The 14,536-nt window shown below is 46.1% G+C and overlaps 1 protein-coding gene across 1 annotated transcript in view; it reads left to right on the top strand.

The window, feature by feature from the left end:
• MARK1 (microtubule affinity regulating kinase 1) overlaps window positions 1–14,536 on the top strand; it is a 103,825-nt gene that overhangs the window by 70,480 nt on the left and 18,809 nt on the right. Inside the window, exons 11-13 of the mRNA XM_039250604.1 lie at window positions 10,261–10,360; window positions 11,422–11,534; window positions 14,315–14,468. Of these exons, the coding sequence (XP_039106535.1) occupies window positions 10,261–10,360; window positions 11,422–11,534; window positions 14,315–14,468 (367 nt within the window). The remainder of the gene's footprint in view (window positions 1–10,260; window positions 10,361–11,421; window positions 11,535–14,314; window positions 14,469–14,536) is intronic.

Raw genomic sequence — 14,536 nt, 5'->3', positions numbered from 1 at the left:
CAAACCTTGAGTAACTCCCCTTGAAAAAGCAATAATGTGAAAATTATTTGAGCCTTCCCTTTCATTTTTCATACCAACTTTAGTAGCAGCTGTACAGCAAAAAATCCTTAAGCTCTAAAGAATAACAGCTATTTTCAAAACCCTAATCTTGAATGTGTAAACATAAATTTTTGTACAGTAGTAATGTTTCTGTGTCATGTTGTGTTTTTTTTTTTTTTCTTTTAACTTAAAAGGTTTTGGGTTATGTACTTTTCTTTTTTATCATAAAAGTGAGCTCCTTCCTTGCCAATACCAACGTTGTTCTCTTTGGGTTAGTTGTTTCCATTGTCTTCACTAAAAGTAATGTGAGAGACTTGTTTTCCCTTTGGGATATATGCTTAGATATAGTCTCCAGAGTGTAATTAGTGCGTCAGAGGGTGTAAACAGCCTGATAGGGCTTCTGTATCATCGCGACAAGATTGTGTGTGACCAAAGGCATTTGAAGCTGTCTGCTTTCCACCTGGATTCAGTATTCCATATAATAACTTCTCATATTTGTTGCGTTTATGGTAGTTATATAGCTTGTCATAATCGCTTTAATTTATATGCATTTCATCTGAGATAATGCTTAGTGTTTTTAATGACTGGGTTAACTGTGCTTCTTTACTTAGAAGCTCTCTGTGTCTTTGAGCTGCTTGTCTAAACTGAGTCTGGTTAATCAGCCTTACACCAGATCTGTAACAGCTTTGTACATCTTCATATGAAATACTTCCTCTGTTAATTCTTACATTTTAGAAAAATGAAACTTTTTGAATTTTTTTCAGTGCTACTCTAGTATCATGAGTTACTACTGATTAGAGCAAACACTAGTCTTTCTTCACTATATAATTTGTTAATATTGAAAGTAAATTTAAGGAATTTATGTGGCTGCTTATTACCTTACTAAACTTCTAATTTAACTCCAGTATCTCCCCGCTGCTTCTCAAATATGATTGCTACTTCATTAAAGTATTTCTTAAAGCCTTATGTGTTATCCCCCAGAAAACAATATGAATGAAATTATTGCTTGACCTCTATTTGTTTCTAGGTCTAAATGGCTGCATAGTTCTCTCAGTTCTCCCATTTAGTAACGGGAGAGGGAATCACACAGGATTCTTAAAGGATTTGTGTTTTCTGTTCTACAGTGTGATGCTTTTTTCCCTACTTATTGGAATATTGCTGTGTCTCGGTTTTTTTGTTAGAAAGAAACTGATCATGTTTTTCTGCGAGCCCCTCTATGTATGTCTTCTTTAATTTTCCCAGCCCTTAACCAGAAAGGGACTGTGTTACCTTTCAAAATAATGCAAAATCTGAGCCTAAGGCAAAGCTCCTCCTTCTTGCCCTTTCTCTGTCATCGGTGTTCCTCCTCAAAAAAGGATTTATTTTTGCTTTAACTCCTTTTCAGCTGCTGCTAGGACAGTCTTGAAAATCTTGCTTGTGTCTGCCCAATACAAGAGGCAATAAAGCAAAAAATAATAATACTAACAACCGTTTTTTAAAAAATGAAAGATTTCGGGGCGCCTGGGTGGCTTAGTCTGTTAAGCGTCTGACTTTCGCTTAGGTCATGATCTCGCGGTTCGTGGGTTCGAGCCCCGCGTCGGGCTCTGTGCTGACTGCCTGCTCAGAGCCTGGAGCCTGTTTCAGAGTCTGTATCACCCTCTCTCTCTGACCCTCCCCTGCTCATGCTGTCTCTCTCTTTCTCCTAGAAATAAATAAAACATTTTTAAAAAAATGTTTAAAAAATGAAAGATTTCTACATACTGATTCAGAAGCATATGGTGAACTTTTACAGGGGTTGAAACCATTTAAGAAAAATTGTTTCCATCTGGCAATCCTAAAGTCCATAAATTTTTAATGTGCACCTAAAGTACAGGGTATGTATTTCCATTGTTAATTTCTTTCTCGATAATTCATCTGAATCAGTTATTTTGGAGGAATTTCTCAGCAAGTAGTCGTCTGTGTTCACTGGCAGTGATGGCTGGAGCGAACTTTGTTGTTCGTTTGGAATCTCGTGTGACCTCTTGTTTCCCATTTTGAGACACCTCCGGGGCACCTGGGAGGCCTTATCGGTAGAGCGGTAGAGCGTAGGACTCTTGATCTCAGGGTCAGAGTTCAGGCCCCACGGTGGGCAGAGAGATTACTTCCAAAAAAAGACCGGGAAAGAGGGAAGTGCCCTGGCAGCCCAGTCAGTTAGGGGCGTTCGACTCTTGCTCCTGACTCGGGCCCTGATCCCCTGGTTCGTGTGATCAAGCCCCACGTCGGGCTCTGTGCTAGTGGTGCAGAGCCTCCTTGGGATTTTCTCGTCCTCTCTCCCCCCTCCCTCACCCGAGCTCTCTGTCTCTCAAAATAAAGAAGCATTTTTTTAAAAAAAGAGAACCCGAGATCTCAAATGAAGTCTGAAGTGGACGAGGTTATTCAGCTGGCCTGGTGCCGTGTGCCGCACCTGCAGCCACACAGTGAACGCCCCCCTGGCACGCGGCACCTCCGTTTCTGGGGGCGCTTCTGCCTTGGCCTCCATGCAAACTCTGGCTCCCACAGAAGAAGGTTTTAGGGCATGAGGTTCACACGACTAAGAGCGGCTTCTTGCACGTGCGTCCCCTCTCTCACACATCCACGCTTTCTTGCTCTCTGTGCCTTTTTCTTGGAAAAGACCTTCACGTTTAGAATTGAGAGTTAAGGCCTCTACATGTTCCTTCAAGCAGATTTTCTTTCCCTCCTTTGCCTTCCATTCCTTTTACCAAAGGAAAATTTTCCTCAGATTATTTTCATTTTGCTTTGAAATCCAACCACTTTGGTGACACAGGCTCTGCTGAGTGGACTCTTGGCAACGCCAGTAAGAAGACTCAGTATGAAGAGGGGACGGCGAAACCGTGCCGCGCTCTCCTCGCTGCCCTGCTGTCTCCCCGTCGCCCTGGGGTTTCCCACTCTCCCTGGGTGGGTCTGACCTCGTGTGGGGCCCGCGGAGCCGAGCTCCTGCCGCGTCTCCTCCGATCGCCCCCCTCCCAGCGCCCGGGTGGCTCAGTCGGTGCAGCATCTGACTGACTCCCGGTTTCAGCCCGAGTCGTGATCTCATGGTTCCTGAGTTTGAGCCCCTCATCAGGCTCTGCGGGACTCTCTCTCTCTCTCTCTCTCTCTCTCTCTCTGTCTCTCCCCTACTCTTGCTCTCTCTGTCTCTCTCTCTCTCTCAAAGAAACATTTTTTAAAAGTCAATTGTTGTATCACATCCATGTTGGTAAAATGTAGCCTTTCTCCATCACCCACCAGATCATGTTTAAATTGGTCATCTGAAGATACTGCCTTTATCTCCCATTCTTCCGTTGCATCTTACCTGCGTCCCGAGTCTGAGGAGAGAGCTCCCTTGCTAGTTCCTCCTTAATTTCTCTGCCTTGACTCTTCCACCAATGCAGATTCTACTGGTATTTGCAGAGTCACCGCACATTCTCCCTCCTTGTGATTTCTTCCCCGAAAACCCCAGCCCACACTGCAGGTCGCCCTCTCGGCACAAATAATTAATATGCACAATAAGCACTGCTAATAGCGCAGTCTTGAATAATTAATTCTGTTGTGGGTTCAGATATCTTCAGGCTTCATTAGTAAATTTTATTTCCCCAAATAAAAAACAAGTTGCCTGAGGGCTTTGATCCACGTACCGTTTTCTCCTTGATCTGGACAGACACGTAACGGTTATGAAATGAACCCCAAGCAAGCGCAGTGTCAATTGAGAAACACCCGAAAATTTGGATTATCTTCATTTTGCTTTTAATTGCTTATCTTCCAGCGATCACATCTGTTTCTGCTCCAGTATTTCTCACCTAATTCAGGGATACCCGGTTTATTCCACCAGGCACCTGAGTTAAAATCCTCAGAGCGCTCTTGGATTCCAGCCTTTCTTCCCGTCATTCCCAGAACCAATTCCATCATCAGGGGCTTCGGATTAGGCCTCTGCAGCTCTTCCTTCTCCCACCGCCTCACACCCAGCGCAGCCCTTGGTGGGCCGTCTCGCGCAGATTCTAGCGGCTTCCTCCGCCGTCTTCATTGCTAAGCTCCTCTCAACATGGCGGTGTACCCCGGGCTTCTCGAGCAGCCTTGTTTTAAAATACTGCCCAGGGGCGCCCGGGTGGCTCAGCCTGTTAAGTGTCTGACTTCAGCTCAGGTCATGATCTCATGGTGCGTGAGTTCGAGCCCCGCGTCGGCCTGTCTGCTGTCAGCACAGAGACTACTTTGGTTCCTGTCTCCCTCTCTCTCTGCCTGTCCCCAGCTCGTGCTTTCTCTCTGTCTCAAAAATAAGTAAAAACAACAAAAAAAAAATAAAATAAAATATTGCCCAGTTCAAAAGCAGCACCGAGCATGTGTGCCGAGCAAGGTCGTGAAGGCACAGTCTTTCACCTCAAGGGCTCCGACTTCAGTGAAGCAGACCCGGGAGCCTTGTCAGAGCTACCCCCTTCAGAAGAGCTCCCCCCTTCAGAAGAGCTCCCCCCTTCAGAAGAGCTCCCCCCTCTGCACCGTCCAGCCTCCTCTCTGCCGGCGCCTGTGTCCCGCAGCCTGCGCACGTGCGTCCTCCATTTTAGAAACAGGCGCCCTTCCAGCCCGCGGTCCCTGCCTACAGTCCCTCTTGTTGCCCCCTTTCTGGCCCGACTTTAAAAAAGTATCTCCACTGCCACTCAGCGCGTCCCCGCCTGTGCCGTGTCTCTCAGCGGCCCCGCTGCGCCCCTGAAACCTCCCTCAGGGGCGCCACCCGTGTTTGCTCCTCAACGCGCAGGTCACTTTGTACTACCACCTGTTTTGACAGGACACCCGGCGTCCTCGTATAAACGTGCCTCGGGGCGCCTGGGTGCCCCAGCGGGTTACGCACCCGACTCCTGATTTCGGCTCAGGTCATGATCGTGCAGTTGGTTGACAGGATGGAGCCCCTGGTCAGACTCTGTGATGACAGCGCGGAGCCTGCTTGGCATCCCCTCCCTCCTCCCCTCTCTCTCTGTCCCTCCCCTGCTCATGCACTCACTCGCTCTCAAAATAAGTAAATAAATACATTTTTATTTTTTTTAACGTTTTATTTATTTCTAGGAGAGAGAGAGAGACAGCGTGAGCAGGGGAGGGTCAGAGCGAGAGGGAGACACAGACTCTGAAACAGGCTCCAGGCTCTGAGCCGGCAGTCAGCACAGAGCCCGACGCGGGGCTCGAGCCCACGAACCGCGAGATCATGACCTAAGCGAAAGTCGGACGCTTAACCTACTAAGCCACCCAGGCGCCCCAATAAATAAATACATTTTTAAAAACTAAAAACTCTCGCCTTGCCTTCCACGTCGCACTGTGCAGCTTCTCCCCCGCCACTTACTTTTTGGGTCACTTTTCTGTCTGACCCTTCACGGCTGTGGGCCTCCGTCTCCCCCTCCCCACGCTGGCCAGGATTCCCGGAGAATCCGCCTGTCAGCTGCTGCCAGCGTGTGCGGCTGCTTCCTGCATCTCCATCCTCAGCCCGGATTTCCCCCAGCCGCTCTGGAGCTTACAGAACATGACGGAGCTTGTCGCTTTGGGTCCCCTTCCCCCAACCCCTCAAACCCCGCTGCGCCAGCACTCAGCCGCCTCTCTCCCCACCCGGCCTCCTCTTCTTTCCGAACTTGCTCTCCCATGAAGTGGTGTCCACCTCTGCTCCACTGTCTACACCTCTGCTCCGTTGTCTACACCTCTGCTCCGTTGTCTACACCAGGAACCTGGGCATCATCCTCCCTTCTTCTGAATGGTCTCACCTCCTCATCCTCCCCCCTCTCCCCCCCGTATCCAGTCACAAAATTTTGTTGATTTATACCAGACAAATACTGAAAATGCGTCTTTTCCCACTGCCACTGCCTCCGTTTAATTCAGACTGGCATCCTCTCTGTCCTGTTTTCTTGCCAGCGCCTCTTGGCCGATTTCTGGGCCTCCAGTCGTGAACCCCTCCGGTCCACTCTCCACACACTGGCCAGAGAGACTTCAAATCCTACTCCCCAGACGGGCTATTACATGACTGAAGGAAACCCTATTAATATTCTGCCCCCATGTCGCCTCGCCACCCGTCTCACACCGTGCTCCCCAGTCACGCTGAACTTGCCGTCCCCCAGACACGCGCTCCTGTCGTTTGCACTTGGGCGCCTTCACACGTGCGTGCGTGGCCTCTGCCTGTGTCGCCGTGGCCTCCCTTCCACTTCCTTGTATGATGGGCTCAAACTCTTCCAGAAGATAACTTTCACTTATCACAGATCGGACTGTGATGAATCTCATTCTGCCAGTTGTTGTTTTCAGACTCTTCATTGTCATCTTAAATTTGAGATAATCACCAAGGACATAATTTGAGTTCGTTTGAAAAACTAGAAGCTTCTCTCTTAGTTTTCTTCTTTGCCCAACCTCATTCATCACAGTAACAAAAAACATGCAAAGAACGCCCATTAAAAAGTAATGTGTTGCTGAAAGGACACTTAGACTTCTTTCCTTGTATCAGGGTGTGTGTGAGTGCATGCATGCGCACATGTGTGTGGAGTGTGTGCATGTGCCCGTGTGGAGTGTGTGTGCACATATGTGAGCACGCACACATGCACATGTGTGTGGAGAGAGATGGGATTTGTTCTGTTTATTTTAAACACATTTAAAGGAAGATTTTCGGGGTACCTGGGTGGCTCAGTCTAAGTGTCCGACTTCGGCTCAGGTCATGATCTCACAGTTCGTGGGTTTGAGCCCTGTGTTGGGCTCTGTGCCGAGAGCTCAGAGCCTGGAGCCTGCTTCAGATTCTGTGTCTTCCTCTCTCTCTGACCCTCCCCTGCTCACGCTGTCTCTCTCTCTCTCTCTCTCAGAAATAAAATTTTTTTAAAAATAACAAATAAACACATTTAAAGACTTTCATTTTGGGGGCACCTGGGTGGCGCAGCGTCCAACTTTAGCTCAGGTCATGATGTCACAGTCCATGAGTTCAAGCCCCAATACGGGCTCTGTGCTGACAGCTCGGAGCCTGGAGCCTGCTTTGGACTCTGCGTCTGTCTCCCTCTCTCTGCCCTCCCCCACTCACTTGCGCGTTCTCTCTCTCTCTCTCTCTCTCTCTCTCTCTCTCTCTCAAAAATAAACATTAAAAACCTTTTTAAGGCTTTCATCTTTAAGCCTCAGCTGAGCTGCCACCTCTGTGTGCCTCCCTCACCTGTGCACAGGCCAGCTGTACAAGTGAGTCCGTACAGGTGTCGGGGAGTAGACGGGTTCGAGCTTGATAAGTCCTGGAGGGATTGCATGGATTGTGTAGCTGTCCTGATTCAGCCCGTTGTGTTCTTCAAAGAGTTTTATGTATTCCCCTTCCAACCTAGGAAATTCCACCAACCACAGAATTTTACTTCTGCAGATACTGGGGCCTGACTGCTTTCTAGGCTTCTGTAAAACACACTATTTGAGAAGGAGGAGGTGGGGAGTAGCAGGAAAGACCTTAATATTTTGAGAAATCATATAGCTGGTATTTACAGCTCTGCTTTTTCCTTTTTTCCCCGCTGATGTGCAGCCTTCCCAACACAGTGGTTTTGTTTCCTTTGGGTGTATACCCAGAAGAGGCAGAAAGAAGGAAATCCTGCCATTTGAGACAACATGGATGGACGTTGAAGGCATTATGCTAAGTGACATAAATCAGACGGAGAAAGATAAAAACCTGTATGATCTCCCTTACATGTGGCATCTAAAAAAAAAAAAAAAAAAAGGAAACGGGTGCCTGGGTGGCTCAGTTGGTTAAGCTTCCGACTTCGGCTCAGGTCATGATCTCATAGTCCGTGGGTTCAAGCCCCACATCAGGCTCTGTGCTGACAGCTCAGAGCCTGGAGCCTGCTTATACTTCTGTGTCTCCCTCCCTCTCTGCTCCTCCCCGGCTCGCTCTCTGTCTCTCAAAATAAAGACCTAAAAAAAATTTTTTTTAAATAAATCAAAAAATTTTAGAAAGAAACAAATTTAGAGAAACAGAACAGATTGGTTGTTGACAGAGGTGGGGGGTGGTGAGTGAGTAAAGTAAGTAAAGGTGGTCCGAAGGCATAAATTTCCAGGTCTGAGTTCGTTCTAGGTCCGTAATGTACAGTGCGGGGACCATGCTTAACAGTACTGTTGTATATTTGAAAGCTACCGCAAGAGTAGATCTTAAAAGTTCTCATCATGAGGAAAAAAATTGTAACTGTGTGAAGTGACGAATGTTAAATTATTGTGGCGATCATTTCACAATATATAAATGTATCAACTCATTGTGATATATACCTTAAACTAGTACAAAGTTATATGTCCATTACTTGTCAATAAAATGGGAAAAAGGAAGAAAGTCAGTGGTAATCTTTTACGAGTTACATGTCTGCATAATTTTAAGCATATATGAATTATGTACGAGTTTTGAGTGAAATGTGTATCATGTGACCAGAGCCTCTGGAAAGTTCCTGTCGTCCAGCACAACAGTATTCTTACAAATCCCAGTTCTTAGAGGCCTGCTCCGTACTTCTGTCTTCTGGTAAATGATTTTAGCTAAATATTATTAAATGAGAAAAAGGTATCTGGGCACACAGCCTGAAGCCTCAAAAGGATCTGTATATGGAATGTTATTTTTCTGGTTAGTAGAATGTTGGTAAGTAAAGTTTAGAGATGGAAAATAACCCTTTGCAGGACCTGGAAAAATAATATTAATATATCAGCACCTAGAATGTTCCTAAATGAAAACCTGGAATTCAGTAGCAATAAAATGTTAAAAATTTTTCTAAATTAATACAGAATCATTCCCCCAGAATTATTCCCCACTAGTTGCCTTTTTGTGTGGATAGTAAAAAATCACATAAATTTGCACTCTTTACAGTTTTAAGAGTACAGCACAGTATTGTTACCTCTACGCACATTGTTGCACAGCCTGGCCGACCCTGTTCTCCCTCCCGTTTCTGAGTTCAGTTACTCCAGATCCCTCGTGTAATGACTGTCATTTTGTGGTTGGCCTGTTTCACTGAGAAGTGCCCTCGAGTTTCATCCCTGCTACAGCATATGGATTTCTGTCTGTTTTAAGGCTGAATAACATTCCAGTGTGCATAGAGATGACTTGGTTTACGGTCTCATCCATCAGGTATTTAGGTTGCTCCACATCTTGGCTGTTGTGAGTAAAGCTGCGATGAACACGGGTGTGCAGATACCCCTTTAAGATCCTATTCTCAGTTCTTTGGGCATAAATCCAGAGGTGGGATCACCAGACCACATTTATAGTTGTGACATTAACTCTTTGAGGAGCCTGCCTACTGTTCGCCGTGGGAGCAGTCACCCCAGCAGCACCCATGGGTTCCTGCTCTCCACATCCCTACCGACACGTGTGATTCTCATTTCTGTATAGTAGCCATCCTGACGGATGTGAGGGGATGCCTCATTGTGGTTTTTACTTCCCCGATGATTAGTGATGTTAGATTAGTGATCTTTTCATAGGCTTGTTGGCTCTTGGTATATATTCTTTTGGATAAATATCTATCCAAGTCCTTTGCCCATTTTTTAATTGGGTGGTATTGTTACTGAATCGTCAGATTTCCAGTATGTATTCTGAATATTAACCACTTCTCCAATATACGGTTGTGAATACTTTCCCCACTCTGTAGGGTGCCCCCAAACTAGGGTGCCTTTTAACAACCTGGGCCTGCTTAATTTTGACTCTAATTCACACCAATCCCTGTTTTCACCCCGCTTCTCACTCATCCCTGAGTCTAGGCTTCCATTCTGACCACTCTCTGCTTCCACCTTCTCTAAGCTGTCTTTACTTACTAACCCTGTCTTCCAATCCCCATGATGTGTGTTTTCCAAACGTTTTTGTAAGTGATGATTTTAAAATACTGGTGTATAAGTATACATTTGGTAGAAGACCAGGAAAAACGGAAAATCTCTTCTTTAATCTTAAATGCAATAGTACGAAGCAGAGGTTGAAATCAGTAGGTTCTGAGATTAAAACTTGCCAATGAGATAATATTCCTTTTAGAAGAACAGGGGCAGCAAGTTACTTTGAACTGATCCATTCGCTGAGTATGCACGATGATAGTTGTCATCGTCGCCAGGCATTTAAGTGCATTCCAAAGCCTCACTCCTCTTGTTGGCCTGATAATCAAACTGGAGACTGACGTTAGATGGAACACATCACGATTCTTGTTGAGCAAATCAATATATTTCACATTTACTAAGAATAGAGTTAAAATCAGTGGTGGAATGCTCTGATTGGCCAAACATAATGTAAAGTTTATTTCCTAGCAAATAATGAAAGATCGGTGGATGAACGTTGGTCATGAAGAAGAAGAACTAAAGCCATATACTGAGCCTGAACCAGATTTCAATGACACGAAACGGATAGGTAAGTATTTAAATACCAGGAGCCGCGCTGTCCCTGCGCTATAAGAGACCTGCATGCTACTGAAATAGTGTTTAAAAACATAAATAGGTAATTGTTTTTCTTTGAAAAACACTTGCATTGTCATCTTTTCTTTCCCTGAGTTTTCACCAAATACTACAATTTCAAGTCAGTCCTCAAGTATATTATGATCCATTTCAGTTATTGACAACAGTGATATAGAAATCAAAATGATGTAGATAAACCTCGTTCTTTTCTTTCAGCAAATCCCTAACGGGAGGAATGGTTTAAGTATCTGCACTGATCAGACTGATAAGTATCAGCAAAACATAGCATGTATTTTAACCAGAAATGAGGCACTTGAGGGGATGAGCGCTCTGGCTCTCCCTTTCTGTTTCCCGGCGTCTCGGCGGGGTGCATCCTCCCACACCCGGCCAGCGCTCTGCTTCCAGCCTGTTCTCTGCGCTTTTCTCTCCGTCACCAAAGCCAGCAGAAACCCACAGCTGAGTCATCTCAGCTCTGCTCCTCTCTGTCTTGAGAGCAGAGGGGCAAGTGAGGCGTGTTCTAGAGTGTGAGGAATCCGCTCAGAACAACTGTGGACTCCAGGCCTTATAAGAAGAAGCCACCTTCAGATCAGAAAGTAGAAGTTGTTAAGAGATGAGAGAAACCACTCCGGGCACAGCGGAGGGTGTATTATGGGGGGGGGGGGGGGGAGAGGGAGAAAACAAGAGAGAAGGGGTATGTGTATGTTTCACAGATAGATGTGTGTCTCTGGCTGAACAAAGGAAGTCAGCTCAGGAATGTGTTAGGTGATGAGGAGCAGACGAGGCGCATTTATATGGATCCCATGGTCCAGAAGTTTCTGTATGAGAAATTGTGAATGTATAGGATCTGAATATGCAGTATCTGTGTGTTAATAATTCAGAAGTTTCTGTAGTTAATGTTACACTTTAAAATTCTAGAATGTCTCATATCTTGTGTTGGCAAATGTACCCACATTTGTTGGTTTCTTTACTAGAGCAGACCCATTTTCAGAAATTTTGCATTTTGTTTTTTATTTCTAGACATCATGGTCACCATGGGTTTTGCACGAGATGAGATAAATGACGCCTTAATAAATCAGAAATATGATGAAGTTATGGCTACTTATATTCTTCTAGGTAGAAAACCACCTGAAGTAAGTTCTTTTCCTTTTTAGATTAATGTCACCTCTTTCTTGAGACCAGTGACAGTTGACATATAATGTTAGCACATCTGTTCTGCGTGGTGTTGAAAAATCATATAAAGGGCCCAAGATTCTTATTCTTAAGAGTTCAAACTCAAGATGCTACGTTATGACCTGATTTCATTTCCAAGTACTGGGGGGGATTCGGCTGTGAGAGAGCAGACCAAGTGCCTTGCCTGGCTCTGAGGGGCACACGGAGCTTAGTCTTCAAAAATGAGAGCCCCCCAGACTTGGGTCTGCAGAAACAACAGCTCTGCCTCAAGGAGCATGGTTCTTCTGGGTATGCAGAAGACATGATGACCAAAATGGAAGGAAGGGGTGGCATTTAAAACAAAACATGTATCGGAAGTGATTTAAGTAGGTGGGAACCCAGGAAAACGTTGTTTCGTGATATTTTGCCTTCTAGAATATCCAGTGGCTCTGATACTTGCAATTGGAGATTCTCAGGACCAGGAGAGACCTGTTTAATATTAGGAGATAGATTCAGGTCAGGAAATAGCTGTGTACAGGTGGTGGCTGAAACCTAAAACCAAATGATCCTTTGGGCACAGCAAACATAAAGGTATGAATTGAGAGTCAAGAACAGAGCCGAGAGCATTGACAGTTTGTTAACGATTAGACACCTGTGGAAGGCATTTTATGCAATAGGCTGAAGTTATTTTTAATTAGATAGTAACTGTTGGTGAAGCAGTACATTCAGCTGACATTTACTGAATCCACTGTGTCCTGGAGACTCCGCTGTGTACCGCTCGCAAGGAGCTCTTGCTCTGCCCACTGCCCCCCCCCCCCCCCCGCAGTCAGCTGGGCAGGCGGTACAGTGTGCCGCCGCTCGGGGCGGGGGCGGGGACGGAGCACTCTGGGACAGAGGGTGACAACAGGCACAGCAGGGCCACCACGTCAGAGGTAGAATTGACAGTCCTTGGTAACCTGTTGGAAATGAGGCTGAGAGACCCTCCGATTTCTAGCATAGGAGACTGGTTTTGGAAGAGGTATTTGCCAGAATGTGAAGAGTGGATTTCAGAGGGAAGATAGGGGTGTGTTCAATTTGAGATGGGTGACTTTGAGAGTCCTGTTGGGTGGAGCTGTTCGGGAGACATCTGGGTACAGAGGGCTGGCTTGGAGGGAGTGACGGAAGCAGCAGTAACAGATTTGCGAGCGTCATCAGAGGAGCCCGGCACTAACGTGCCAGCCTGTTGTGAGGGCTCCGCGTAGTAATCCCCCCTCCCCCGCCCAGCCAGCAGCCACTGCTCTTCCAGGGAGACGAGCCTCAGGGGAGACCCCAAAGGCTGCGGAAGTGGCATCAAAGAAGCCAAGTCAAGAGAATTTTAAGAAGTGCGAAATCATACAAATGGTTATTTCTAAAGTTTTTGACTTGTTTCTGCATGTGTTTCAAGATTTCACACCTGAGATCTTTAATGTTCCTCTTCATTTAAATATAAAGGAAACACTAGCATCATAAGTATACAGCGCAGCCCATTCCTTAATTAAAATGAAGTTTGAATTGTATTGAATACAAACAAAAGAGGCTACTGAAAGTAGTAAGAGCCTGAGCTCCGGGGCCAGGTTCACTGGTTTGAATCCCCACCCTGCCTCCACCCCCGCACAGCCACTGACTGACTGTCGACCTGGACACTTTCCTTCATGTCTCTGTGCTTCAGGTCCCTGCTCCATGACCTGAGGATACTAGCACGTACTTCTGAGGGTCATGGAGAGGGTTAAATGAGCAAATACTCTGCAGTTCCTACAGCAGTTCCGGGCACATTACCGGGCGCTCCATGTATCTGTTACCGCTTATTTCACTGTAACTCTGCTGTTTGTCGTTAGTAACTTTACAGACCAAGTTAGCGTTTCCATCGGGATGCCAGCGACTCAGTTGGAAGTTTGCCAGCAACAAACCTCCTGTGGTCACAAGGAGAGGGATAGTGGATCGGCCCCTGTTTACGGTGCCTAGCTAAATAGATGCAACCTCTTAATCAGAGTCAGCAAACCAAATTTTGTTCTGTAAGTGTGGTACAGGAAAAAAAAGCTTATGTGTGAAGTTAAAATTTTAGATTTTATCCTAAGTTTGAATCCCAACTATGTCTGAGTTTGAGATGTCCCTGGGTCCTCCTAACCTCAGCTTTTCCACCTATAGAGTTCAGGTTAATAAACAGTTGGATTTATTGTAATGGTTACACAGAGTAACATATAGAAAGGGCCCGCTTATAGCAAGGCACCTGGTATATAATAACCATTCAGTAAGTGGTAGCTGTTCTTTGGTGTTTTGACTAAACTAAGGATCCAAAACCACTTGTACAAGGTAACCAAAGGGACTCAGACTCATGGAAACACCCCGTATCCAGTTCTCTCCCTTCCTGGTTGTGTATCCAAAATGATTTCTCTTCTCAGTTCTTTTTTTTTTTTTTAATTTTTTTATTTATTTCTAGGAGAGAGAGAGAGAGACAGCGTGAGCAGGGGAGGGTCAGAGAGAGAGGGAGTCACAGACCGAAACAGGCTCCAGGCTCCGAGCTGGCAGTCAGCACAGAGCCTGACGCGGGGCCTGAACCCACGAACCGCGAGATCATGACCCAAGCGAAAGTCGGACGCGTAACCGACTAAGCCACCCAGGCGCCCCTTTCTTCTCAGTTCTGATTACTCTCTGTATGGCTTGGGATAAATGAGGAAATCAGGAGGGCATATTGTTTGCGTAACCAGTTTTCTTTTAAACTGCTTGCGGTCTTTCTTCTCCTCAGTTTGAAGGCGGAGAGTCGTTGTCTAGCGGAAGCTTGTGCCCGAGGTCGCGGCCCAGCAGTGACCTGAACAACAGCAGCCTCCAGTCCCCGGCCCACCTGAAGGTGCAGAGAAGCATCTCAGCAAACCAGAAGCAGCGGCGTTTCAGTGACCACGGTGGGGAGAAGCCAGACGGTGAAACAGCACCGTCCTGCCCACGCTTGCGCTTGTCGAGAGCTCCGACT

Source organism: Hyaena hyaena, unplaced genomic scaffold, assembly GCF_003009895.1.
Source record: "Hyaena hyaena isolate Hyena2069 unplaced genomic scaffold, ASM300989v1 scaffold_374, whole genome shotgun sequence".
Taxonomy (NCBI): domain Eukaryota; kingdom Metazoa; phylum Chordata; class Mammalia; order Carnivora; family Hyaenidae; genus Hyaena; species Hyaena hyaena.
The sequence above is the reverse complement of the archived record's forward strand: the minus strand, read 5'-3'. Positions and strand labels throughout refer to the sequence as shown.